The sequence below is a fragment of the Colletotrichum phormii genome, assembly GCF_030913505.1.
Source record: "Colletotrichum phormii strain CBS 102054 chromosome Unknown BDP81scaffold_4, whole genome shotgun sequence".
NCBI classification, from domain to species: domain Eukaryota; kingdom Fungi; phylum Ascomycota; class Sordariomycetes; order Glomerellales; family Glomerellaceae; genus Colletotrichum; species Colletotrichum phormii.
In genome coordinates this window covers 1,360,490-1,387,380 of record NW_026851446.1, presented here as the reverse complement: position 1 = coordinate 1,387,380, position 26,891 = coordinate 1,360,490, and the positions used below count along the sequence as shown (strand labels likewise).

General features: G+C 53.9%; 6 protein-coding genes across 6 annotated transcripts; 2 read left to right on the top strand and 4 right to left on the bottom strand.

Annotated features, from left to right (window-relative positions):
- Positions 1 to 1,113: 1,113 nt before the first annotated feature.
- BDP81DRAFT_420007 (uncharacterized protein) lies at positions 1,114 to 1,820 on the bottom strand. Its single transcript, XM_060589816.1, has one exon. It carries the CDS (start codon positions 1,687 to 1,689, stop codon positions 1,246 to 1,248), a length of 444 nt encoding a protein of 147 aa, XP_060449025.1. The 5' UTR covers positions 1,690 to 1,820; the 3' UTR covers positions 1,114 to 1,245.
- A 4,901-nt stretch (positions 1,821 to 6,721) lies between these two features.
- BDP81DRAFT_312278 (PHD-finger domain-containing protein) lies at positions 6,722 to 10,425 on the bottom strand (the record flags this gene model as incomplete). The annotated part of the gene is made up of 3 exons (XM_060583786.1): positions 6,722 to 7,796; positions 7,848 to 8,881; positions 8,941 to 10,425. 3 exons carry the CDS (start codon positions 10,423 to 10,425, stop codon positions 6,722 to 6,724), a joined length of 3,594 nt encoding a protein of 1,197 aa, XP_060449024.1.
- A 7,573-nt stretch (positions 10,426 to 17,998) lies between these two features.
- Positions 17,999 to 20,086, bottom strand: BDP81DRAFT_420000 (uncharacterized protein). The gene is made up of 2 exons (XM_060589815.1): positions 19,680 to 20,086; positions 17,999 to 19,547 (listed from the first exon to the last, which is right to left on the bottom strand). Exons 1-2 carry the CDS (start codon positions 19,756 to 19,758, stop codon positions 18,325 to 18,327), a joined length of 1,302 nt encoding a protein of 433 aa, XP_060449023.1. The 5' UTR covers positions 19,759 to 20,086; the 3' UTR covers positions 17,999 to 18,324.
- A 709-nt stretch (positions 20,087 to 20,795) lies between these two features.
- Positions 20,796 to 21,743, top strand: BDP81DRAFT_280170 (uncharacterized protein; the record flags this gene model as incomplete). Its single annotated transcript, XM_060582998.1, has 1 exon — positions 20,796 to 21,743. A coding segment is annotated over one exon (948 nt), but the record flags the coding sequence as incomplete, so codon positions are not given.
- A 160-nt stretch (positions 21,744 to 21,903) lies between these two features.
- On the top strand, positions 21,904 to 22,879 carry BDP81DRAFT_162976 (uncharacterized protein). Its single transcript, XM_060582061.1, has one exon. It carries the CDS (start codon positions 22,056 to 22,058, stop codon positions 22,647 to 22,649), a length of 594 nt encoding a protein of 197 aa, XP_060449021.1. The 5' UTR covers positions 21,904 to 22,055; the 3' UTR covers positions 22,650 to 22,879.
- On the bottom strand, positions 22,880 to 24,657 carry BDP81DRAFT_162975 (uncharacterized protein). The gene is made up of 2 exons (XM_060582060.1): positions 23,697 to 24,657; positions 22,880 to 23,321 (listed from the first exon to the last, which is right to left on the bottom strand). Exons 1-2 carry the CDS (start codon positions 24,509 to 24,511, stop codon positions 23,111 to 23,113), a joined length of 1,026 nt encoding a protein of 341 aa, XP_060449020.1. The 5' UTR covers positions 24,512 to 24,657; the 3' UTR covers positions 22,880 to 23,110.
- Positions 24,658 to 26,891: the final 2,234 nt, after the last annotated feature.

The following is a 26,891-nucleotide window of genomic DNA, read 5'->3' as shown; positions in this document are numbered from 1 at the left end:
GAAAGGCAGGAGTCGGCAGGAGGAGCGCAGAAAATGGGAGAGGAAGAGAGAGAAAGGTGTGGAGGGATTGGTCTGCTCTGCGGCCTGCCTGCGTCTGCGTGAGAAAAGCGTGAGGGGGGTCGCTCGTACTACAGGGGGGAGGCTAAAGAGGGATAGTGCTATGGGCACTAAGTGATCGCTGATGGGTGTGGGTGGTGTAGATATTATGGGCTCTCGGAGCGTTAAAAAAGGCAGGACGGGCAAAAAAAAAAAGAATTGCCAAACCAAGAGGCGGCAGAGAAATTTGAATTGCCTTTGAGGTGAATTTGCACTTTGCACGAACACCAATCAAGTATGCAAGAGGAAAACAATGAGAGTGCGGGTGTTATGCCTGCTTGTGCTGTTGTTTATTTTTTCTTCTCTTCTGTTCGTGTTTTCGCTCCTTCTCTATGGACGTCTCTTAAGAACAGACAAGCGGCTTCGAAATATGAAAATGAAAAGCGAAGCCGAGGATCGTGATCAGGAATGAGGCAGGGTGGAGGACGAAGAGAAAAAAAAAATTAAAGAGAGGGAGATCTGGACGGGATAAAATTGGGGTCACAGCAATGGTCTCGACTTTTCTTTTTTTTTTTTTGTCAGTCCCCCGTCTAATCCGTATCTACGTTTCTTTTTTTCTCGCGCCTGCCAACTAGGTAGATGCTGCTTCGAGTACGCGCACCGCTCCACGTCCTCCCGCCTGCTCAGGTAAAGGTGCCCTCCCACAATCAGGTAAGCAAGCACACCAGCGAGAAAGTGAAGGTGTGGTGTTTTGGAGCGTGCCGCCGGTTGGATTGGCACATCTTGTGCGTCGCTGCATCGCTGCATCAGCAAGCGCCTCCCGTTGCCCGTTTCTCAGCACGCCAGTCGCCAGCCCGTCGACCAGTCAGGGAGCTTCAGGTTGGGCAGGAGTGGCAGGCACGTTTTTCTCGGCGACGGGAGGAATGGGAAAGCGCGACCCTCAGGCGTGCGCAAGGTACTGGTAGGGTAGCTGCGGCAGGGGTGCCTGCCTGCCCTTGGATTTTGATCGTGCTTTCCTTGCCTGGGCTCTTACCTTACCCGTCATGCCGGCCACGGCAACTACGAAGTACCTACCTAAGGTACCTTACCACGCTTACCTGCCTCACCTTGGATCACACACATTGCCCTGGGTGGATTTTGATATCTTACCCAAGTACCTTAAGGTACGCAGTAAGGCATATATATATATATTCACATTGCCTACCTACCTTACCTATCTACCGGGCCTAGCTCAAGGTCAGCCAAGGACTTCGCGTCTTTTCTCACTGAAGCTCTAGGAAGGTGCGTGGGTGACAAGGACAACAGCATGAACGGCAATCTACGGGTGCTCCTGAGAGGTGCTCCCCACGGATACTCTCTCCAAGGAAGCCTGATGGCAAATGTGCCATGGCAATGTCTCTCATGTGCCAATCTGGGGCATTGCCCACCCGTGGAACACTGAGTACTCCGTAAGGAGTACAAATCCACGACCCAGCGGCAAGGGTCAGCCACAGGGGCCTCATCGAGCCTTAAAGCTTGCTTAAGTTGAGGCTCCCAAGTGGGTGACAGAATGGGATGCCGCCCAACGCACGAGCGGCCCCTTCTTATAACCACTAGCATTATTATTATCACCATACTGCGCTTTCTTAAAAGTGAATTCTCTAAGGGATACATAGAAGAAAAAAGTAAGATGAGTGATAAGAGTGGTAGCAGTAGCAGCAGTAACAGTAGTAATAGCAGCAGCAGTAGTCCCTAGGAAGAAGAGGAATAGAGGTCGGGTGGTCAGGATTGAGCGGCAAACTAATGTATCATCAACTTGGCTCCTCAGTTGGGAGCGGTACGCAGTACGGATAGCACTCCATTGAACGCGGATGCCGGTGGGCCGTATCCGTATGCCGCGAGAGTGAACGTTGGGCTGGGGGCGTTGGAGGTGGTACTGGTGGATGAAGGTGTCACGCACCGGGGGTCATGAAGAGATGAAAACCCCACCCGCCGGACCGACTGGTTGTTGACCATGGCCCAAGTCATCGAATCGACGGGACCCACCGCGGGAGCTGGACCTGAGCTGCGGCTGTTCTAAACTTGTATCATGGCGGCTTCCCGTCGAATATCACCTCCGACTCAGCCTCCCCCTTGATATTCCGAGCGTCTAGTGTTAAAATCATCGCCCAAATATCTTTGCTACCCGGGTCTTAGTGTCCACATCTGGTTTGTTTACATCCAGAGATGTTTCTCCTAATCCCCGAGTGCTTTCCCTCCCTTGCAACCAGATATCCGGCTTGCAAACTACCAGTGCGGCCCATGCAAGTCAAAAAATTGGACGGAGATTGTCTGCCCAACCCTACGTACTACGCATGCGTACATAGGTAATCATCGGCCTTGCATTGTAACAATTTCCTTCCTATGCACGCAGTTTATTGATGCAGCAGTTGTGATTCTATGCAAGTCTACTGAGGTACCCATCGCGAGCGTCTCTGAGCTCCTTGCTTTGGTAAGGCCAGATGAGTAAGTAAGGTATGCACTTCCGCCGCCTGAGGCCTTACATAGGCACGTCACTGTCTCTCTTTCCTTCCATCCGTGGCTTGCGCGGGCGCTGAGCTTGCCCTTCTTCTTACCTTAAGCTTTGCCTTCATACGTCTTGGCATTCGCTTTGTAAGATCTTCTCCTCCCCCTAGCCTGCCACAAACCTGACGCTCATTGTCCACTGACACCTACAGGAAGAAGTCCACTACCACCGTTTCCGTCTCTCACCCACAACTCTAGATTGTAAGACATCTCGGGGCAGAAAGGCAACAAACATGGCGATAGTCGCTTGCCAAACAAACCGACAGTCTGCCGTTTCGACTTTACTCTATGAATAGCATTCGAATTTCCACATGTTGCAACCTCTGCGACGCTGAGCCGACAAGCCTGAACGAGACCGACGATGGACAACGATGACCCCTTCTGGACCGACGGTTCCCCCAACGCCCAGCTTGTGCCTCCCCTTCATCAGCAGCTCGGAACCAATCCTATCCATGCCGCCCTCCCTCGGCATCTCCCTTCCTCGTCTCCGCCTGCGAGCTGGTTTCTGGGTGTCACTCCTCAACCATTACAACATGATCATCAGGGTCCGACCCCGAATAAGGCCCTGAGGAACGCCATGTCAGACGGTCTACCGGGTGGCCGCTCAATTCAAGTCACTCGCCAATACCACCATTTACCGCATTCATCTGAAGCCGCTCGCGCTCGACACATCCTACCTTACCACTAGTCATCGTGTAGGTATACGTGTCGTGTGTATTCGCACCGGAACTTTATCAGTGCTGCTGCAGACGACAGCGAGTCGTTCGCAGACCAGACGCTTCATGTTTCCGCGTCCAGGGGCGGTCAATATCTGTACGTCGGAGAACTTCGAGCATCCAATTACTCGTGGGCACCGGTCCATGCCAGTAGAATATGAGACAGTGACACTCGAGATCTGTACATGTCTTGTTCGATGAGCGACGCTCTCGGCCCACGTTCGCTTTCAGACACCACCTGCCCAGACCCCAACTCTCCAAAGACTTCTCCGTCTCACTAGGTACTCAACAGATGCCAAGTTTAGCCTCTTACTCAGAAGCTTCCCCGCGTGGCACGGCCATTTGAGAGAAAACGCCAACGCTTCGAAGATCAGCTGAAGAGACATGCAAGCCAGCTCGATGCAAGGCATTCTTTCCCTTTTCCTCACACTCTTCCAAGCCTCGCATCCGGCCCGAACATTTGACGACTCGTTGTCAAGATTAAGTCCGCGGGTCAACATACCCAGTGACTCAGATCAAGACATATCCATCTAGCGCCGATCACATCGCGGTGTCGACGAGAAGTGTAGCTCTGACACCACTGCAACCACCGCAAGGTACTGAAATCAACCCAGTCGACCGCTACCATTGAAGGTACGAGCAGCGATATGCTCTCACAAAACGACCCGAGGCAAGCCCTTTCATGGAGAGTATCCCGCAATAACCATGGCGGTATTTCTCAACTTACAGCAAAGGCCAACTATACTAAGCAAGCTCTTCATCAGACTGGGCTGTGCAGCTGCTAAGATGGACCAACCGACTCCGTTCCTTCGACCGGCTCAATGCCTATTCGTCCCCTCGTCCAGAGCCTTGCCCAGCTCCTAGTTACCAACCAGAGGCTGACGGCGGCTTTTAAGCACACCCACCAATGCGCTCTAGGTTCTGACGACCGAGACTTGAAGCGGTCAAGGCGAAGATTTCGCACGGGCACTCAATGGGGGGATATCACCCGAAAATCGAAATTTGGCTGGCCAGTAAAAGGTTGGGGCAGCTTTGTTGCATTTGAAATTCTCCAGTCGGTTTGTGAAGGAAATCAGCACATTCTGTTCAATCTCTCTCTGCTGATACGATGGACGAAACGGGGCCTCACGTCACGTCAGGGCCGAATCGTTGAGCACGAAAGTGACTGTGAGGAGACGCAAGCTGCGGAAGGAACGGCAAAGACTTCGACCGCAGCAAAAGTATGCCAACTACGTCAGTCATGTGTCTGTCTGCCTGTCAGTCAGCCTGCATCCACGGAAGACTTACAGCATGTGAGTTGTATGGGGAGTGCGTCAGGGCCATGTCGTGCAGCACATCTTCCTTGGTAGGTACTGCTCTGCCTGAAAGGTAATCAGTTGAGCCTATCGAGTACCGGTACACCTACGCTCGCGGGCAGCGGCCAAGGCCGAAGAATCTACATTTGCGTACGAATGCCCCTCCTATTCAACAGCTGCCATGGTCGCCGCTCTCAGCCGATGCGGAGGGGAGGGGGAGGGGGAGGGGCAGTCGGGGAAAAGTGGTCCAGTTACATCAGGTCAAGTACTTTGGGTGATCCAATTGGCGGCGCCCCCATCCAGACCGACGTCCCTCCCCCCGCTCGCTGGCTGACCTGTGCACTTCCCAGCGTCCAATGGGAAAAGTCCGCCAGCTGTGACTCTGGGATACAAGCCACGCAATTCTGCTATTTTCCATACAGATGAAGCCCTTTTTGCAGTCCCATCTTCCTCTGATCAATCCCCCCAACTTTTCGGGGATGGGTACGCATCACATGACTGCCCCGCGACGTCCCCCCCATCAGGCACACTCACTTCTGTGCGGTGGTGGGTGGTCGTAATGCTCACCGATTCAATCCCCCTCCACCACAGACTGAGCGACGTGGCAGCGCGTCCCTAGTGCCCACCCTCCCTCTTCCCTCCATCGACGACGTGTGCCTAGGCAGACAGGCGTAGAGCTTCCTCACTTTCGCACAGCCTTGTCATGACTCTGTGGTTGCACTTGCATCTTGTACTATCAGCTGATGGTTTGAGGCTCTTGACTATCTTTGCATTAAGTTTTGAGGTCCCCTAATCCTAATAGCCGCTGATGAGGCTCCGTTGAGTTTAAGTAGATTTTAGTCAATAGTGTTTCTGACCATTATCCGTGTTAAGCCAGATACTTGTGGCCAAGTCGTTTGTCTGTGGGCGGAATTCCGCCATCTCACAAATGGTGTCTAGAGTTCCTCAACAGCTCACATGATGGTAAGGCTTGTAAGTGTGATATTTGTGGATATGAATACCTATTTCTGCTCTGGTCCCTCTCAAAACCTAAAGTACTCTGTGGTGCGTATCCATGTATAACACACTTACAGCGTCTCCGAGCTTCTCGTGCACACTCCTCGGAGCGTCAAAATCCCAAGGTCATGAGTGAACCTATTTACACACATATATACATATGTAAGTAGTAGCACCCTCAGAGACATGGAAGGAGACACGGATAGAAGCAAGGCACAGGGACAGTCTAGCATGTCGCCAACCTTCAAGCGGTATATGTCACCCATAGACAATAGACCATTCAATAATTCAAAGCATCAAGACCTCGCATATTTTTAAAGGGCGCGCGCTGTCATGTAGCACACTCGAAAACTCTTATTCGGCATCATCTCATATCAATTCACACAACAAACATGTCTCTGCCTGTCTTTCCAAGAAGAACAGGCGCAACTTCAACACCTCCGTCGCTCTATCCTAGAAGGATGATGGGGAAAAGACACATTACGCAGGTTAACCGGAAACAATAGGGCGGAATCTCTTCCTTCCTCAATATTTCACTCTCAAACATTCATTTCCATGACGTAAAAGGAAAAGGAAAAGAAGTGTCTCTCAATACTAGCTAAGCTAAGAAGAAAAGCCTTTCCCATCTCGCGTGGGCGGTATAACAGGGTGTGTGTGTGTGTGCGTGAAGCCTCCCCATCCCCTCTTTGCTAACCTAATAAAACTCTTCCTTGATCCGAAAACGCCCTTGAAGCCAAAGCCATGTTTGGTCGAAAGTTCGTGGGGGATAGTAGTGGTCTCCCCCGACTTCTTAAACGCCTTATGATCAAACCCACTGAATAAAACTCAAAGAAGAAACAAGAAGAAGGAAGTAATGGTGGTAGTAATAGGGCACGCGGCCTCGCTATAGCAAACGCGGCGCGGGAAGTGTAGTTAAAGAATACTGTGTAAAGTTGGGGGAATCGTGACGCAATGGGGTGGTTGTCGGGAAAATGAAAAGCAAACGGGGGGGGGGGACAGTCGGGACATGTCGTCGGGGTCTTCTCTTGTACAAATACAATTTCGTTAAAACACAAAGTTCATAACACACGCGCGTGGTAGCTCTCCGTAAAGAGCGAGGGTTGTCGTTAAGAAAGCCAGGGGGCAAAGGCACATCTATCTCCTCCGAGCAGATGCCCGGGCACTGGTGCGCTTGCGCACTTTGCTGATGTTGGATTTGGCCTTGCTGACAATCGTGTCCGCCACCTCGTCGTTGACGGTGGGCGACGCAGTGATAGTACTATCCTCCACGTCAAAGGCCAGGCCCTCGAGCTCCTGCTCGTCCATGTCGGTGAGGTCTTCGCTAAGACTGCGAAGCGCCTCGCGGCCGGTCCATGTCTCCTCGACAATGGTCGTTCCCTTGGGCTTGAAGTCGGAAAAGTACCAGGGCACGCCGCCCTCGGACAATGGATCCGTAGACTCATTGCCCAGGCTACCGTTGGACTGCGGAGGCGTTGGAGGGGCTGGCTGCGTTTGTCTGCTGGCAGGAACATAGCCGGCCTCAGGCGGTGTGTCTGTGGGCTGAACGGTCGGAGCCAGTGACTCTTCCGTCTTGACAGCAGCCTTACCGTTGCCCTCATGCCCCGCCACCGATGAATTCGATGAGTGGACGTCGCTTGGCTTGTCCAAAGTCGAAGTGTTGACTTCAATATTGCCCTCGTCTTCTTCTCCTTCGGCATCGACGTCCATCTCGTCTGCTGCAGCATCGGCTGTGGCGCTTGCAACCTTGGCGCCGTCGTCGTTTGCAACGGTGATCTGCTCGGTAGCAGCATCCACCATAATAGTATCCTGGCTGGGTTCGGTACTCTCTTCTGTGCGGGAGACGGTGATGGACGGCTGACGGAATTCGATACTGGCTTCCAGCATGCCCTCGAACTCCTTGGCCAGAGTCTCATACGGCTTGTGCGTGATTTCTGCCTCTGTTTTGAGGGCCGTCTCAAGTTGTGGCTGGATAGCCTTGAGTATTCGTTTGCCGAGCGTTTTCCTTTGCCTCGGGTCGTGGAAGTTCTGCTTCACAGGCGAAAGAGTACCGCCTTGAGACGGGGTTTCCAGGTGCGTCGGCTCTGTATTGATGCCAACATGAATTACCTCACACAAATCGTGTGTGAAGACGAGGGTGTTGGTATAGAATCGGCACTCCAGTTTCTCCTGTAGCTCCAAGAGGCCTTCTTTAAAGATGTTCTTGTCGAGGCTTCAAGTCTGGTTAGCAAGATTATTCAACGCGGTGGATGCCATCACTTACAAAATCGCTTTCTCGACGACCGGTCCCAGCAGCTTGGCAATTGGGAAATAGCAAGTGTCCACGAATTCTTGCTCGAGCTCTGCAGCATCGAGTTTTTCTTGCTCCCTCTGGACGACGCTTTCCGAGAGAAGCTTCAGTTCCCAGAGGTCTTTGAGCAACGCCTCAGCGAACTCGACACGTCGTGAAAGACGGGCCTTGCCAGATGGGCCCATTTGTGCAAAATTCCGCCTCGTGAGCTCCATCGATGAGAAGGTCTCCATCTGCAGCTGCAGTCGCTTGAGAAGCGCCGCACCACGGCGGGCCTCGCGCTTGAGCGTCCAGTAGCGGCATGCCTCGCTAACGAAGTCCTTGCGCTTGCGGAACGGGAACCGAGAAAGCGCCTGTTCAACGATCTCAAAGACAGCTTGGGGAATGATGGGCGCGCCTGAAGGCAGCTTCCAAATCTGCTTTCCGGTTTGCCCCTTCTTCTTGTCCCCACCAACATAGGACGCGAATTTGGCCCCCGTCATTTGACTTTCGTCAGGTGGGTGCTCCGTCAGAGCATTGCGGTGATTGGCAGCCAGCGCATGAGCTGTTGCCTGACTGTCTGCCCAGATCCGTCCCTTCATTGCCCGCTTGTAGAACTTCTTAGCTTCTCGCGCTGCTTGAGCGACGCCATTATCTTTTGAGTAGTCAGGAGGGCAGTGTTTGTCGCAGAATGCCTTCAGTATCATGCTGTTATCAAGAACTGCAAGTGCTCCGTGACTGTTCTTCATCTTGAGGAATAGGCGCGACCGTCGCGCGCACGTTACGTGAAACGCTTGGTAGCAAGATTTGTTACTGCACTGTATGCAGGCACCCATCTTTTGATTGCAGATATAGCAATTCAACTTCCAGCGTGTCTTGGGAACTTTCTCCACATCCATGACAGGCTCCATGAAAGTGGCATTCCCCAGGGACACCTCGGGAATCCACATCGCGCAGAGAAGATGGGCCCATTTCGATGAGTTGGTCTGTTTGAAAGCGCCGTCTGTGTTGGGGCAGAAGATGCAAGTCTGTGGAGTAGTTTAGTAATGCTGTTTGAAGTCCGAACGGGTGCGGGATGGAATCTTACCGGTACGCCTCGGCCGATGAGCTGACACTTCCTGCAAAGCCACTGGCCTTCTGGAATGAAGGGCACACCGTAACACTCCTGATGGACTGCGAGATCGCATCCGTCGCAGAATACAATGGCATTGGTGTTTTCGCAGTCGCCGTCATCGCAAATCGCGCATTTGCTGTCTTGCTCCTCCCCGACTTGTGGTTCGCCATTCACGGCCGCGGCCGAACTAGACCGCGGTCGATGGGTCTGAGGCGGTTTAGGATTGGGCTTTGGTATCCGCTTTTCCAACGCATGCCACTCTTTTTCGATTTTGGTGATGGCGATTTCAAATACTTCGCGGGTTATTGGTTCCAGTTCGTTACCCTTCCTTTGTTCCCTGTTGTACACATCCAGCCACTTGTCATCCTGCTCGTCCATGTCGTACTCAACACGTCCGACATTGGTGCCAGATATCGGGGGTGCCTCGCCATCGACCTTGGCCGCTAATTGTTCGAGGTCATCCTCCAGATTTGGCTCCGCCGCTTTGATAAGTCTGCCCTCAGGGCGCATGTAACGATCAGTCTCCTGATATCCTACATTCATCATCGACTTGTCTACGTATCGTGCTTGGCCAAAGCTCTTGCTCTCGAATTGCTCAACCTGATCAGATCTCCGATAAGAAGGCGCCTTGAGGTCCAAACGCTCTTTTGGGGTTTGATTCCTAATAGGCAGGACTTGGGGTAGTCTTGGTGTCGCTGCTGGAGCTAGATCTCTACCAAGGAAGGAGACAGATTCACGGGGTGGTCTCGTGCGACGCTTCTGCGGTGTTTCACTTCCAGCAGCAACGGGAAGGCTGAAGTATGAGTTTGCGGTGGGCGCTGGTGTATTGCCTGTCGAGGCTGGGTTTATCTCTCTCAAGGGCGTGTGGGATCCAGTCATCGGTGTGGATGGCCGTACTCCTGCTGGTGTCCTCGGAGGCGATTTGGCGACAGGGAGGGAGAGTCCGTCGACTTCTTCAGAGCGGAACATCATGAATGTAGCATCGATATCGAGCTTGGGGTGGAATTCCTCCCAGCCCCGTTCCTCTCTGGGCTTGTATCCTTCGTTTTCTGCGACGGCCGCTGCGACAGCCGCAGCCGAACTAAATTCCATGTCTTCTCGGTCGGCGGCGGTTCGTAATCTTGCGCTTCGTTCTCGTCTTGGGACTATCGCCGACACACTGCGCGGCTCCCTTGGTGGTCTACGCACTGCTGCGATGGGCGTCTCAGTTCCATCGTCGTCGATGAAACGGCCACCACCGCCAGCACCTCCAGGAATATACCTTCTTCTCTTAGGCGGGGGTTCGGTATGAGGAACTGCGGAAGGGGTGGCGTGGTCGCGCGTAGATCGGCCGGAGGGAGGTGGTGCGGGGGAATCTCCGAGGTCGCGCGCAACGCGAGTGGCGTTGGTTGTACCTGGGGGACGTCCACGTTTTCGGCCGGTAAAGGATCGCCTCGGTGTTGAAGGCTTTGAAGGCATGTTTCGCGATTATTGGCCCAGTATTGGGGCTTCTTCTGATGGGGATTAAGAGAGGTGGTCGGAAATCACCGCGTCAGGAGGAGGTGGCGCGCGGAGTGGTGGTGCGGCTGGAGGAAGGGGCGGGGCATTGGCGAAACGGTACCGCGCACGTATCTCCGGCACGCAACAAGGCTACAGTGCGGTTGCGAAGGTGATGCTGAAATGGAAAAGAGTTGAACAGGTCATCAGGAGACGAGGTGACGTCGAATTTGCTGCTCAGAGTTACGGGTGCGAAAAACAGACAACGCGTGAGGTTGAAACGCACGGACCTGGATACCATTGTTAGCCGCAGGGGGAACGCGCCATTAGTCATCCGTGAACACCTGGCAAGGGCAGTCGCAGGGGTGGGTTTGAATGGGGGCATTGCCAATTGGGGCATTGGGGCCTTGGGGTTCGCTTCAGGTTTCGGGGAAGGAACCAGGGGCCTTGAGGGGCAGCCGCACCCACATCCACTTTGGCACTAGCACCTTATCCGTCACCGTTGATTGGGTCGATTGCTCCTTCTTTATTTTATCAGATCGAATGGAAATTCCTCGACAGGGCCACAGTCCCTTGCCAAATCAAGCGTAGCTACCTTTACCTACCTTAGGTAGGTGCAGAGCGTACTCTCTGTTCCCATTCATTTTGATTCGCATCGAGTCATCAAGGCCTAAGGTGGGTTACTATTCCACATCTTTGCCCTGCTATTGGCATGTTTACGCCTTTCCCGCCAAATACACAATGTAAAGTTGTCTGTTAGTCGTTTACTTACCTAGTACTACAACCGCGGGTCTTCGCAACATGTATGGAGGCGAATCAAAGACACCCAAACACACGTTATGTCTCTCCACAAGTTCGGATGCAGCGAGTCATTTGTGTCCTTGTTCAAAAGTAGAATCCAAAGTCAATTGAGGATCGCTTCAAACCAGAAAAGGAGCACCTCGACTCGGCCGAAAAGCCCGTTGGCGCAATTCACTGAGCACGCCATGGCTGAGACCGGGTAGTTCACCCAGCTTAAGATAGAACCTGTGCGCAATCCTCCTCTCTGGTCCATTTATACGAGTGGCGCATGTCAGCGCAGCGATTCGTTCGCCAATCTTTGAGCCGCTAGACTTGCGACCGGCATTGATGTCACCGCTCCTCTACCCCGGATGCCCTCTCCACATTTTCGGGTCCCTTCCCGAGGCGGCCAAGCGGCCAAGCGGCCAATGTGCTTTGCCGCCCCTCCTCGATCGGCCACCGCTGGTCCACCGCCACATGGCCTCCCTGCTTGTTTACCGTTTACCTTAGTTGGTTTCCAGGGTCCAATCTCAGCTAGACATCTTGCCGTCAGAGATCTAGTCAGGCACGCTGTGGGATACCCGGCTCGTGAAGTCTAGGGGTCGGCTTGCTCCATCTGACTTACACTTGCTTCATCCTGTTATGTTTCCCCTTCCTGTGCTTTTCGTTTGTTCCAACTTTCCCCTGACCTCGGCATGTCGCTTCCCCCTTCCTCCATAGGTTGCAACTTGACTTGAACCGTCGCCTGGTAATCAGCTGGCTCATAGGATGTGCGTGCCAGCCCTTTTGGTTTCCCACCTTTCCGTCCCCGACCGGGAGATTCCACCTCATCGAGAATGTACTACCTAGCTCCGGCCTCGACGAAGTCGGGTGATCCAGCTGGCTCTCACGCATGCGACTTCACGCATGCCATGGAGTTTCGGCTTTCATATAAACCTTGGTCAATTATGCTTCGCAGATTCATGGAACTAGCAATTATCTAGGTGACTTGCGATCAGCCAGAAAATATCTCGAGGTTTGCGCAACGTCACTACCTTAGGCGAGCGGCGCTTTCATAACCTGCTAGCCACCATCTGTGAGTCCATGGATGAGGCGCATACGAGCGATACCACATTATCCCTAACCTTTCAAACGACGTACTGCCTTATTCGCAACACCATCTTGTCGACTTACCTCACTTGCATGTAATGTCCCTGACGTGCTATCTAGGCCCCTAGGTCTCTCCTTATTCACAAACAGTTTGTTGTTCCTGAGTGAAATGAGTTTGACGTGCATGGGCACTATTAGTTGCTTCGTCAAGCTCGCAGTCGGCAGGACGGTGGGAACAAATCTCCATCGGTGTGCAACTGTGGAACCCCACCAACGAGATCGCTGCCCCTTCGCCATTTGATTTTCATTTTTGTGTCGCTGTCCTCGCTTACTTTCTGAGCGGCCGAATAAGCCAAGTATGCAATCACTATTCGTTTGCCACCGCTTCTCTCACTCTTGTTACCTGTGCAACTCTATTTAGTCACCAGGGCATTTCTGTTTGAAACAGACTACGCACTTGGACTAAATCTCAATTCGCCTGCTTTGTAGATACCGGGCCCGTTGCTCATTTGCACATTGACAGAGACAGCCCGGGTATTTGACGTTTCCCCTCCTGAGCTGCAACCAAGACTTACACCTCAGATCCGGGGACGGCAACTCGGTCGACAAGAGCCCTTGGCCATGAGCCTCGGAACTCCCAAAGGCGCGGCAATTTCCTTCAAAGCTGAGACTGAATTGCTTCAAGAAAGAAGCAGGCGTTGACCCAACCCAGCCGCTTAGCCTCTCACAATTACCCCCAGCATGAAGCATCGGCGACTTTCTGGTGCTTGAATACCCTCGTGGAGTGTCTTGACCTCGAAGTTCTCTTACGAAAGGTCCTCATTGAGGGACGATGTGGTGAAGTCACCTCATAACCAACCAGACAGCACCCAGGTACGCGGTATTATGAAAGTTTACTGGCGATTACATCTTCTACTCATGAGGAAACGGTCGGTTAATCACCACGACCGCGCTACAGGTCCAAGCAGTTGGCGGAGAATTGGCGACGCAAAGCTAACTTCAATTTTCAGGCAAAGGCAAGCGACGAAGTTGCAGACAGCACGCGCAGCCAATTCAATCCCACATACAATCCCTCTTTAAATGGTGGCGGCGAGTGCCTGAGCTCAAGGTGCTACTGGGAACTTTTCACTCGAGTCACTGACATATCCGGGGTTCTCACTGACTACCAACTTCGGCAAGCTGCTTGACCCGCTTTGCAACGTTGTCGAAGCCCGCCAATATTTCTCGATTGGAGCCAAGTTTTGCAAGGTTCCCATTCATTGTGCTGAGACGCTTCGCGATGTCTAGATTACCTGCCGTGTTTAGTTGCTTGAGCTCAAGAAGATGGGAGAGATGTCACATCAATGAGTTCCCTTTCCGAATGCAAATTGATTACTTGCGGACAAGGCTTCAGCACCACGAAGTGGCCAACTGGACCGCTTGATAGGTTGTGTGGACGGTGTGAAGCCCTCAACTACCTGCGTTAGGCGAGCGGCCTCTGCGATTACCACTTTAATGCCGACATTCGATCAACTTAGCCGCTGCAAAAGACCCTTGGGGTGATCGAAATCAATGACAAGAATCTCAAGAACATAGGGAGCTTCATTGCTGACAGCGCAGCAGCTCACAAACTCTGTCAGGCGAGCGATCGCTGAACCTGGTAGTCGGTAGGCCCTTTGCCAGATGATACCGCTAACCTGGAGCAACGACGCGAGAATATGATCGAAGACAAACAGTTTTGAGTGCTCCTTGTATCTACAGTGTCAAGCAGCACCATCGGGCTATTTGGCTCTGAGGAGACTTATCTTCTAGGACTGTTTGTCGCTGTTGCAAGCGCGCATGCACTTTGGGCCTTACTGCAATTACTTGACGATTTTGTTTTCAACACGACTCAATTTTCCTACTTCGCGTCAAGCCGCATTCAAGCGACGTAAAGTGTCTATTTTCTCTTGACGTGAAGGTGCTGTCGTGCTGTCATGGACATTATAATCGGAAGACAAGGCTACGGCGAGGTTGGCTATCTGATTTTTCAGATACATAGACAACTGTTTCAAGGCCTCATTCAGTGGGCTTTAGTTACGTCACGCCTTCCTCATCTCGAAAGATCAATAATGTGAACAAGGTTGCAGCTACGAATTGACGTTCATGCTGAGAGGAATCAAGCACACATTTGCTGTTGAAGAGACTCGCAAAGCTAAGCGAGTTCCGCAGACCACGGGGAGCTCTTAGAAGGCCAATCGTAAGGCCCTTGTTTCATTCGATACGACTGGAAAGAAGGGATATATTCTGTTCTGTGACCCCCAATCTCAGCGCTAAGGGCAAGAGGAGACAGTATCTGTTGCCATTCGTGGCGGACGTATGCAGACTGAGACTACCGAGTAAGAGCAGTAGCCCCGTGTGTACAGTAAGACAACATGAACAAAAGCTAGTCCAATTATGATGAAACTGCGTGCTGACAGGTTGTAGACTTCTGTGCCAGTGCCCAAATTGGAAAGGGTTTTCTGTAAGTATTAAGCGGCTCGTCCCAAGGTTTGCGGCTAGATGTCATTCTTGCAATTTGCTGCGGAGCTCAAATATCACTGAAGTTTACATTGCGGTTCGAGGGCCTTCCCCACGATCCTTGGCGGCGATGCGCACACAGTGTATGAAAGGCCAGTCGACGAGGTACTCTTGCTACTCAGGGCTGGTCGGGACCCACGCGTGGGGAGCAGCCACCTTTGAAGCAAGTGAGACGAGCACGGCCTTGGCGATATCAATCTCCGTAAGAACGCGACTGGCAAGGCTAACGAGGACGAGGTGGCTAGCGATGATAAATGCTACCTCAATTTAAACCGCCTTGACTTTGGAAGGCGAGATAGTAATCGGTTGAAACGATAGAGTGGCGCAATCTGAAGTCTACGTTGACTTGGTAACACTGACCGCCTTGCCTTACTCGAGGTTTGCTTGGCCTCGATAATTTCAACGGGGTCTCAAAGGTTCGTTGTAGGTTGGATCGTCAGACAGGAACCCTTTCGACGAGCCCAGCTGCGGGGAGTTCTACTTATCGTCTGTGTATTCTCGTGAAATATTCAGCGGGTGGCACGGAAGGATGGAGAGTTGGTGTGGTTCTGATTTGGCTAGCTATGTAGGATGTCAGTGACCCTGTCAGTGCATCCTGGATTGAGAAGCTCACGCTCAGCCCTCGAATCGCCAAGCAGAATGTTACACGAAGTCGCAGAGACCTCCGTAACCGGGCTTTTGGTGTGATGACGAGAAGTTGGATCTAGCCAAGAAATGAATCCTTTTATACTACTTAGTACCTGGTGATCTAGGTGAAGAAGCCCTCAGCTTTGGTGGTATACTGTTTGGGAGGGAGGCAGAGTATTTGCGTTCGATCGAGAATTAAGTTCAGAACAGGGTGGATATGTGACATGTACTCCCTGATAGATTTGACAGAATTTTGTCCTCCGTCGTCTCTGTACAAGTTTATCTTTCCCGAATTCCGGCATGCTTCTCAGGCCGCGTCCAAGAACTCAAGGCAAAAAGATCGCATAAGCTCGCTGAGGCTTTATCGCAACTTCACTCTCGGCGAGTCTGTCTCTTCCGTGGAGGCGTGTAACGTACTCCGTGGCCTGGCCTTCCAATGAGGCATAGGATATGTCCTTGCTTCTTAGACGAGTCCTCGTTCTCGAACCTCGAGAGGCTTGATTGACCCCTTAGGAGGCACAGGGAACACTGAAACCACAACATGCATGAATTGATGGCTGATCTATGGCATGGATTATCCACAAGGTGAGATTTCTTTCGGATTATAAGATCAAGTACCATGGCAGATGCGGATATGTTGGACATGACAGGAACGGCTCGACCAAATGGCAGATGTCGAGAGCCGGCTATCGAGGTGGTAGGCACCTTCCAAAAAAGAAGCTGAGGGTTTCCTGATAGTCATAGTTGAGGCATTGACTGATGGTATTTGTGAGAAACGAGCTTCCTCTCAGGTTCATGGCCGACGAGCCCCGAATGCAGGACGAACGAGGCTATGATCTTGGTGGCTCTGGCTTATAGAGTCATCTTTTGGTGCTCTTTCTTGTGTACTGTTTCTCCAGCTTAACCAGATAGGCAGCGTTGACATACTATTGCTAGCAGATGAGCACGTCACGAAAGCAGTTGTCATGTCTTTCCACAACTTCCGCGGTGAGCTCATCACTCAAGGCTATATCGTAGTAACAACCACTTCATACCGTCAAGCACACCCCCGAGGAAGATCACCGCTATTCCCAGGGCTGATGATCATCAGCTTCGCTAAAGTGCGCTTTTTGGCGGAAACTCGATTGAAGGCTGCGTCTCTGTCAGCAGCCCATACAGACTTGAGTGGCGGTTGCGACTGAAAGTACATTCAAGCTATTTTCAGAATCTCGTCCCATACGACGCCTTGGAGTACCACAGCATAATATGTAACCCTGAACTGTGCTGTGTTAAATCGCCTTATCTCTTCCTAGCGTGGGATGCATAGCTTCATGAAACATAAAGTTGCTAGAGCTTCCAGCGCAAAGAGATGACCCAAAAAGGTTCCCGAGATCATGGGCACCCTCCATCGGCTCTGTCACTGCCAGTGACGAATTGGAGGTCCTAGAAGCAGTGTACGACTTTAAGAATAAGGTATGGATAGCGTTAGAGGGTGCAGCCTCAGACGCAAGCGCGGATATCCCACTACCTTCATGAAGACCGGAGTTTTTAGCGTGAACGGCGACGTCGAGGCAGCTGACGCGGCATAGGTCCATAGCTCATTTCAAAGTCACCGAATTCTCAATGTTGCCCGCCTCATGCCTCAGGGTATTGATGCAATGACGTACCTTTCCAAAGCTGGTGTCTTCGACATCCAGGAGTTGGGCCTTCGGCCACAAGGGCAAGGCTATATATACCGACGAAACGTAGCAAGTCCCTGGTTTCTGGCCAGGCCCCGACGTCCAGGCGTGTCTTCGGTACGAGGTGTCGTGAGAAGGGTGACGGGATGAGGAGTGAGGCTGATGCCATCTGGTAAATCCGGAGCTCGTGGTAGCAGGAGGCCAAGATCCCCGGGGTGACTTTTATATGGCAGCACTGCCGATGCTCAAGACCAAGTTCATATCAACCCGTAACTCGCCTCTGTGCCCGTATTCACATTGGAATACTATGCAGAGAGATACCTAGAGACAGCACAAGTAGATGGAGTGGATTTTCAATCGAGTTCCAGCAGGATATAATGAGCGAATGCCTTTCACTCAATCTCACGAACGACAGGGATTTCAAGCCATCGTACCGGCTTCTTGGGCTGGGTCCATTCGACTAATCTCAATTATCGCTTGGCAACTGAAATGGACTGCGCCTAGCTGTATCCATAGCTATTTATACCTACCTTGACCACTAGACAAGAGCCATCCTCAACACCTGGACGGCATGGCCGCTGTTAAAGGGGGAGTTCAGAGCGCGAACAGAGGAAATCACACACCGACATAGTCCAGATGGAATCTAGTCCACAGCAGCGTGGCTCTTGGCATGATGCTCAATGTTCTTCTCTGGAAAAGGGGGCGCCTAGGCCCGCGACTATCTGACACATGCTTGACGATGTGGAAAGGGCGGGAAACTCCAGGCACAAGTTGTGGTTTCCATGCCCACATTTGTAAGAAACCACAAGCAAAACTTCTGGATCTCATGTACACCGAGTTCTTTGCTAACAAGTTCTCTAGTAATCGTCACAGCTCCCAGCTCCAGGGCGAAACGGGCTCGGCCTATATGTTACGGACACTACTCTCGGCAACTGGTAAGTTTGGGGTAGATTTTTTGAAAAGCTGAATTTGGGACGGTGTATAGATGTATATGACGTTTTCAACTGTCTCCCATGCCACAACACGCTACAAGTACATTTTCTTCCCGCCGCGTCGGGGGCCAAGAAAAAGATTTCTATCAGTCTCCTACGTTTGCCGATGATGAAATATTTCGTTCCATTTCTCCCATCAATTCCCCGGCATGCTCTTAGGGGCTCCCCGTCTATTTATCCCTCACACATACAACACCTCACAGAACAAGTCTGCCAGGCTCCTCCTCCAGAATCACCTTGACCCTCTCCAAAAACACCTTGGCGCGCTTCTCATCGCCCTGCGGCACCATCACGGTGAACAGGTTGCTTCCCGACGACATGCCAGGGGTGTGGTGAGCAGCGACCGGCTTCTTAGCAGCAGTCTTCTTGGCCGGGGCAGCGAGGAGGTCGATAATGTCAGCCGAGGACGACCGCTTCGACGCGCGGGGGGCCAAGAGCGAAGCCTCGGGCAGGGCGGAGATCTGGGGCAGGTAGTATCCGCGCGAGCCGCGGGGCGCCAGCTTGTCGAGGCCAAGGACCTGGTTGAAGAGCTCGTCGGCGGTGGCCTTGCGGGCCGAGGGGGGCAGGTCGTCGTTGGCGACCTCGGCGGCGCGGGCGACAAAGGTGGAGACGGGCATGAAGACGCCGAGGGTGGACTGGATGCGCTTCTGGGCCTCGAGGACCTTTGCGAGGGAGACGGGGAGGGCGACCTCGGAGTCGACGGGGGCGGCGGGGGCGACGGCCTCGGCCTTCTTGGGCGCGGGTGCGGCCTCCTTCTTGGGCGCGACCTTGATGTTGCTCAGGTCCAGGTGGGACATCTTGACGGCGCGGTCCATGATCTTGCTGGGGGTTTCGGCGTTGATGGTGCCGAGGTAGGCGAGGACGTCGCCCTTGAGGAGGCGGCCGTTGGGGCCCGTGGGCTCGATCTGGTTGACGGCGTCCTTGTCGAGGCCGTGGCCGTTGACGAGGGCCTGGACGGAGGGGAGGAGGGGGTATCGCTGCTCGCGGGCCTTGGAGCCGGAGGTCTTGGCCGCGCCGCCCTTTTGCTGCGCGGGAGCCGACGACGCCGCGGAGCCTTCGCTCTTGGGGGCTTCCTTCTCGGCGGCGGGGGCGGGCTTCGAGGAGGATGAGGTGTTGTCTTCGGCGGGGACCTGGAGGGTGGAGAGGTCGTCACCGGACTCGGCGATGACGGCGATGCGGGTGCCGACCTGGACGGCCTTGGCGCCGTCGCCGGTGGTGATCTTGAACATGATGCCGTCGTCCTGGGCTTCGACGTCCATGGTTGCCTTATCGGTCTCGATCTCGAGGAGTACGTCGCCGGCGGAGAAGGACTCGCCCTCCTTGACCTTCCAGCTGGCGATGCTGCCCTCGGTCATGGTCGGGGAGAGGGCGGGCATGGAGAAGTTCTGGGCCGCGAGGCATCGTGCTGAGGTCCGGAAGCCTGTTTTTGGGGGGAGCGAAGAGTGGTCAGCTCCGGGGGTTGTCTCTCGGTTTCACGTCGTTGCAGAGGACAGCATGAGGGTATATTTTGCTGACAGCTACAGCATGTCTGAGAGGGGAGTGATCTACGGACCTCGAGCTGTGGACTCTGCGGGTATTCTCCGGCCAGCAACCCTCGCAGAAAGACGAGCCGCCGTCGCAAGGGAAGCCATCTTTAAGATTCACGGGAACCGTTCGTCGGAGCCGGAGCTTTATTCGGGGGTGCGTAGGGAGCGAAGCGGGTTCGGATTGGTTCAATTGAGGGAGAAGTTCCAGGAAAAAAAACTTCCTCAATTGATTTTCCGTTGTCGGACCACACGGCAGAGGGACGCAGGCGATTTGATCGTCGGAGGCGGAGGATGGTGGACAAGGGAAAAAAAAAGAAGAGGAAATCGCCAAAGTGGGTTGAAGGCTTGTCCGTTCGGGCGTGGTCGGTGTCGGTGGTCGAAAAAGCGAACCCGGGGCGGCGCCTTGTCCTTCTCTCTCTCTCTCTCTCTCGCAAGGATAAAATTGTCGAGCTCCGTTGGGTGAGCTTCGTTAGCGCCAGCAATCATGGACCTGTTGGGGTGGGACCGACTCTGGTGCACTTTGGTGTGGCTTATCGCCGAATTCTGGCGGCGGACGAGGGGACGCTGGCCAGCACGGACCAAGAAAATGCCGCCAATTTGTTGGTCTCATTGGCCCCGTCGAGAAGTTCTGGTTCGCCCATTAGATCGGATGACAACTAAAAAGTACGTACTCTGTTCTTTGAGCGGGTTTAAGCATCTGTGGCGCCTTATCGTTGCGCCGCTCTCCGACCGTAATGGCAGCTCCCGTCACCTCACCTCAGCACGGGGCAGGCAAAGGAAAAAAAGTCCCCTGCTGCAGATTGGACGTCGCATTTCGATAGTGGAGACACTCACACCCCTGTCATCGAGACGTCTAATGCCCCACAGAAACTTTTCTGGATAGCTTCAATTTCCACGTACGATACCTATCTCGACAGTTGAACGATTTCCTGACGGGACCAATTGAGCCACGGCCACCACGGCACAAGCTTCCAACGCCTTGTTTTTTTCTTCTCTTCTTCTGTATTCTGAGCTTTATTTCCTCCTTCATCTGTCACCACAATCAGCAATCCGCGACAATGGCAGCCTCCTTAAGAGGCATGAGCCGCTGCCTCCTCCTCGCCTCCCGACCCGGACCCCTCTGCGCGACGGCGACAACCACACAACCCTTCCTCTCCCGCCGACTCTTCAGCTCCCTGAGCCCCCTCCGATACGCCGCAAAACCCTCGCGCACGACAACGATCCCAAGCAACCTCACCCGCAGCGCCGTCTCCAAGCCTCCTCCTCCTCCTCCTCCGAAATCTCCTCTCCCATCAACGAACCCCGCGACAACAACATCACCAGTCGGTGGCACCGCAGGCTCATCCTACGCCCTCGCAACACACCTCGCCCAGCGGCCCCAACCCACAGTCCTCTACGAAGCCGCCTCCCACCTCTGGATGAAACTCTCCGCCTGGTCCGCCGCCACAATGTTCTACTGCTACGCGGGGATAAACTACTACTTCACCCTCCTCAACCCGCCCCCGGACCTCGCCTTCTGGGTCCCGCACGCCTTCGCCTTCATCTGCGTCGCCACCGCCGGCTTCGGCTCCTACTTCCTCTTCAACGCGCGCAACATTGTCAAGCTCATCCGCGCCGTGCCCACCGCCTCTCTCTTAAAGCCCACCGCCGGCAAGGCAGCAGCAGCAGCGGCTGATGTTCTCCCCCTGGGCGTGACCAGCGCAAAAGCCACACCCATCGTGCTCGAGATCACATGCGAGCGCATCCTCCCCGGAACCCCCAAGAAACTCCTCGTCGCGCCGGAGCAGGTCCGGATCCCGGGCCGCATCTACACGCCCTTCATCGCGCCCACGCCCGCCATGGAGAGGGCCGCCGCGCGGCAGAAAAAGGTGCAGGCGAAAGCCGACTGGGAGTACGACAAGAACCACCTCATGACGACGCCGATCCGGCACGCAAGCAAGGGGTTCAAGGCGGCGTGGTACGGCGTCCGGAGGGCCATCACCAAGGAAGGCTTCATGCGCATGGAGGCTGGCGGGGATAAGCTCAAGCTGGACGTTTCTACGGGCTGGGCGTTGGATGATGGACGGGCTATTGATCGGCTGGTCAAGGTTGGAGCGTGAAAGATGTGATGAATTGGTTGTGGTTGGGAGGGTGAATTTGGCCCTGATAGGGTGATAGGGGGAGGTTAGCTGCTCTCCTATCATGGAGCGTGGTTGTACAATATTGTATCATGATGGAGTCCCAAAGTAGACGGGATTCTAGCAGGGGAAAAATATTCAAAATGTCGTAAAGAGATGTCTCCACGAACAAGATATAGCTGAGGAAAACAAGACACAATATCTCAGATACATACAGCAGATACTGAGCCAGTCGTGCGCGATAACTTACCTTCGACAATCAGGGTTCCTTTCAATCACGACTTCATGCTGAGACGATCTACACATCACACAAGCCTCATCGTGCTGTGCACTCAGCCCAGACGTAGTGTCGCTCTCAGCAAAGACCCAGCCAGAATCGAAGAGGAAGCCCAACCTGCCTCAAAACGGCAGACCTCAAGCCCGCTCTATGCCAACATATCCCTCCTAAAGCCAGCTCACAGCGTCGAAGTCCCCAAACCAAATCTCGACATCTCTTCAAATCACATGGAACAGAGACGTGCAGTTGGCGCATCTGACTGGCGAACCCCGCTATGCTACCCATCCGCAGCATCCTCCTCGTGGCGCAGGAGTAAGAAATCGTTGACAACATCGTCGATCCTCCACAATCACGTCCGCTCTATCAACCGGGCCGAGACCGGCAGACTGCAACCAGCCCTACAGAGCTCCCCTCTCGAAACCCGCAAAACGCATCTCGATCCAGCACAAATCGTGGGCCAGGCAAGGCAAGAAATGCAACTGCCCTGGTTCCAGCAAGGCGTACGGTGCATCCCCGAGGGCCAAGTCGACATCTTCACCAGACCGCCCCTTACAGCCTTACTGTTACCCCCTCCATGTGTCTCAGAGCACCGCTTCACTTGAAGAAAAAGACCGTTTTTGATATTCACCGCGTACAGAACGGGAGGGGTAGAAGGACATGGGCACAGATCGACTTAGTGCCCCTGATGGGCCCTCTCTGGCGTCCCTGATGATCGGACATACTAGGACGACCCAATGCTATGTTTGGCAACCGAGTGTGTCTCGCCTTGTCCTTGTCCTATATGGCGTGCATCGGAAGATGGGAAAGTAGTGTGTACACACGGTCTCTCGACGCCCCCCCCCCCCGACTTGGCGGAGCCGACTCCGATCCAACCGCGGCGGCGGGCATTTTCCCTGATATCCATGGTTCCGGGTCCAGAAGATGGATGGCATTTGTGGGAATTCGGAAGCTGGAAAACAGTCGAGAGGTCCATTGGGGCGGGATACGTGGACTGTGGACTGAGCCAGCGGTTAGCGCATGTCAAAAGGCAGGATGCCACGGTAGGTGCGGATCGAGGAAACGCCTAGGGGATCGCATCGTGAACCACCGACAACGTGGTTGTTTGGCGGTGGTGGTTGGGGTGAAGCCTGTGTAAAGTGCTGTCCGTGTAAGTGGCCGGTGGTTGACAAAAGAACTCCGGCGAAGGAACTAAAAACTTCCAGTAAAAAAAAGTTGGCAGCCACCAAGTCCCACTTGGCAAGGTGGAATAGTGTATAAATCGGCTGGCGGGCGATCTATGGCGGTCAGTCAGCCTCAGAGTTTACGGGGAGCGAAACGAGGCTATCCCTGCCTGCCAGAAGCCACGTCGAACCCTCAACGGCTGATCAACAGATATTTTCCAAATGGCGTAGTGAGGGGCAACTGAAGAAACGCAAGATACTCGGTCTCCCCCTCCGCCTCCGGCGAGCTGCCGAGCGTTCGTCCTGTCCCTGAGAAGGACCTGTCGATCGCCTCGTCTTTAGAGAGAGGGGGAGTTGCAGCAGGCGGGGTACAGACCTCAGGTGAGGCCATTCCCAGGAACCAGTAGAGAGAGAGGTTACAGAGTGGTGAGGTAGAGGACACACTGCCGGGCGCTTGCTGAGCGGTGTGATGGTAAGCGGCCTTCTCACCGTGCAGGATTGGTTGCGACGAATGGTTTCCAACACTTGCCTCCGCTGCCGGACGGAGGATTGGAGGAGAGGAGATGTCGTGGGCTTTGGTGGTTCGGTCTGGCGGCCACCGCACGCTCAGGAATTATCCTTCGTTCCACCCCGCCTTTCATGGGTTTGAATGATGCCGTCATCATCCCTCGAGTCGGTCGTCCAACAATGGTCAGGGTCGAGCGATAATGCGTGATGTTGGCTGATGAGGGGCCTTGGTCCCCACCGAACTGGGTGGAACGACTCATGCCCCATATCATTCTGATTCTTGGTACGGATATCGCTGTATCGCATCGCACAGCGCAGCGGGTCTGTGCCGGCGGCAGACCGAACTCGGGCAATGGCTGGCCGTCGTGAATAGGGGAGACATGCAGCAGGACTCGATCGCATTCTCTACCGGCCGAGATGGCGGCTCCGGGCGCCGGCATGAAGGCCGCCGAGTGCCCGATTCTGGGCAACTGCATGCAGTGAGCGTGTGCTCTCTGCCCGTTCAAGAATATGAAGCACGAGGACAGGTCATCTGCACCTGGTACATCATTGGAAGAGGATGGAGGGAATCTCGGGTGTGTTGCACCACAGTTCGAGGCAACACTGAAGTTGTACAAGAGATGCGGATGGCATTTGCGGTGTGGGAAATTGCAAAGACTCGAGGAGGGGTCCTCGAGCCTATGCCCCAAGTCTGGATACCAGGTATGTCCCAAAGTTGACTGGCGCGTGTCTGCGGGTAAGCGTAGGGAATGTGTCAAGCATAAAGAGATGGATGAGGTCTCCCCACGATCCTCCATCACAGCATGACGCCCGTCATGGCTGGTGGTTGTAAAGGCGTCAGATCATCAGCTCATGATGGTTCGAAGGCAATTCAACGATGCCCGCAAAAAAGAAACGAAAAAAAAAACCACGGCTACAAATTGGGTCCTAGACTCCTGGTTGTTGACGTGCGAGAGCGGAGGCCGTAGCAGAGGATAGCGCGAGAGACAAGGTCCGGGGTCTGACAAGAGCCTACTATACCTGGCAGTCTACTCATCGTGTTAGTGTAGTGTAATTATTATGTGGTGCAGACTCCCGAGATGAGCATGCCTATACCTTAGTGTGGGGGGAGGGAATGAGCGGCCTTCCGATAGATAGCAGATTGTACGGAGTAGCCCCGTACGAATACTCTAAACACTGCGGACTTGTTCGATAAGAAAGCTGAAAGCGTGGCATCTTGAATGGAGCCGCTGCGGTGTGCTGCCGGCAGTGCAAAGACAAGAGAAACGACACCTCTAAACCTCCAGCATACCTCGGCCGGGCAAAGGTTGAAGATGGCGAATCACGTACCATGCTCGGTAGGTACATGCGCCGACAAGTGCCTGCACGAGGCAAGGCCTTGTATCTGTACGGAAGCTGGTGGTATGGATTGAAGCTTCACAATGGACAATGGACCCCGTTCAACAGGGCCTCAGGAGGCTCCGCCGAGTTCGCTTCCATGCCGGCCGCCATGAGATCAGATGGAAGTTGAACCGGGAACCTGCCAAAGAAGGTAGGCGACGTTTGAGGGCGTCTATTTGCGGTCCAAGGACAGGGAGAAAGCGGGAGAATGAGGATGCGTACTCGGGTTGCGTGGTGCAGGCGGGAATGGCGTTTGGTTGGCCGCAGCCAACGGTCATCGTCAATTCCCCACGAGATCGAGGGGCAGCTCCAGGGGTCCGAGTGCCCCTCATTTTTTGAGAGATACAGACAGGCCGTGATGGTGTGTACGCTTCACCGTGGCACTGCTCGTCATGAGCCGCCAACAGCACGAGCACAGACCATCACGACCCTCATGTAAGTCAGGGTTGAAGTCAAGGTTGAAGTCGACAGTCGAGAAGTCAACTGGTTCGAGCAATCCTAGCATCCTGCTCTAAGACGAACTGGGAATAGTGTCATTCCTCCACTGCCTTCCTAGTGGAACAAGGCCCGTTGACCACCCCGGTCCTCTTCCAGTCGTGCGTCTCTAGGAAATCCACTCTTTGCAGTCTTTCTCGCATAAAACAAAAAAAGGTGTGCGAGCCTGCAGGAAAAGAGAATTTTCGCGACGGAGCGGTGAGCGAGCAACCGGCGTATCGCCTCCCTGTAGTCTCTCTTCCCCCTGATGAGACGACAAATGTGCATTCCTCGCCTCCTAGAGGCGGCTGCATCATCAAATCGTGTACCTCAAACCTACTGTGAAGTGTTAGTGGTCGAGTTCCTGCTCTCGGCGAGCTCGGTAAGGTAGACGGCGCATTCTTGGAGGATCTTCAGGGTTCAAGCAGCCTTGTTTTTTTCCCCTAGATCTGAATTGAACCTTGTTGCGCGAGTAGCGCTATTGTTCATATCCGGTTTCGTAGTACGGCAATAGCAAAATTCCCATCTTTTGCTCGGAAAGGCGAGAACAGGAGCGAGGGTCCTGGTTCGTGGTCACCAATCTTGTATCTTGGCGTACAAACGTCAGACTTCAGGTGAAGTCGTGGATCCTGCTGCAGCTTATACAAATCAACTTGCTAGTGTAAATGGCAAAGTTGCAGTAGTGTTGTGGCTGGCGTGAACGACACCTCAAACGTAGTAGCTGTGTGATGCTATGCTCATCCGGCCATCCGTCAAGAGTTCCCTGGCGTGAGGTAAGCCACCTCTTCCCGGCTTGTATGAGGAAGTCGTCAAAAACCAAGGCAAGCCAGTCTTCCCAAGCTGAGTAGCGGGGGCCTTGGTTCGTCGGGATCCCCTTTGCAGTCGACACGTCAAGTTTCCAAGCCGCAAGACTCGGTCACTGATGGAACCTCTTCGGTAGCCCAGGTCCGGTGAGATCGACGGCTGTTCGGCAGTCCACCGCTCAACGGTGAGTATCAAAAGAACGACTCACGGTGTCGAGCGTGAATCGCACAGCTGGGCGATCTCTCTTGGCTGGCGAGTCAGCGGTCCTCCCGCACCCCGGTCCCCCGACTCACAGACTCTCCAGCCTCGCATGCCCGGCACATCATTGGTGGGCGGCTCCGTTGCACCATGGATGAGCTCACATGCTCGCAGCGACGCCGCTCATCCCTAGCCCGTAGCGATGTCCCCTTGACATCGGAACTCGTTGCAACTTCCAAGGCATCTGCGAACTCGGTGGTTGGCCGTCGTTGTTCATTGTTCTCGGCTCGGATTCAACGACAACCTCGTCCACGATCAAAT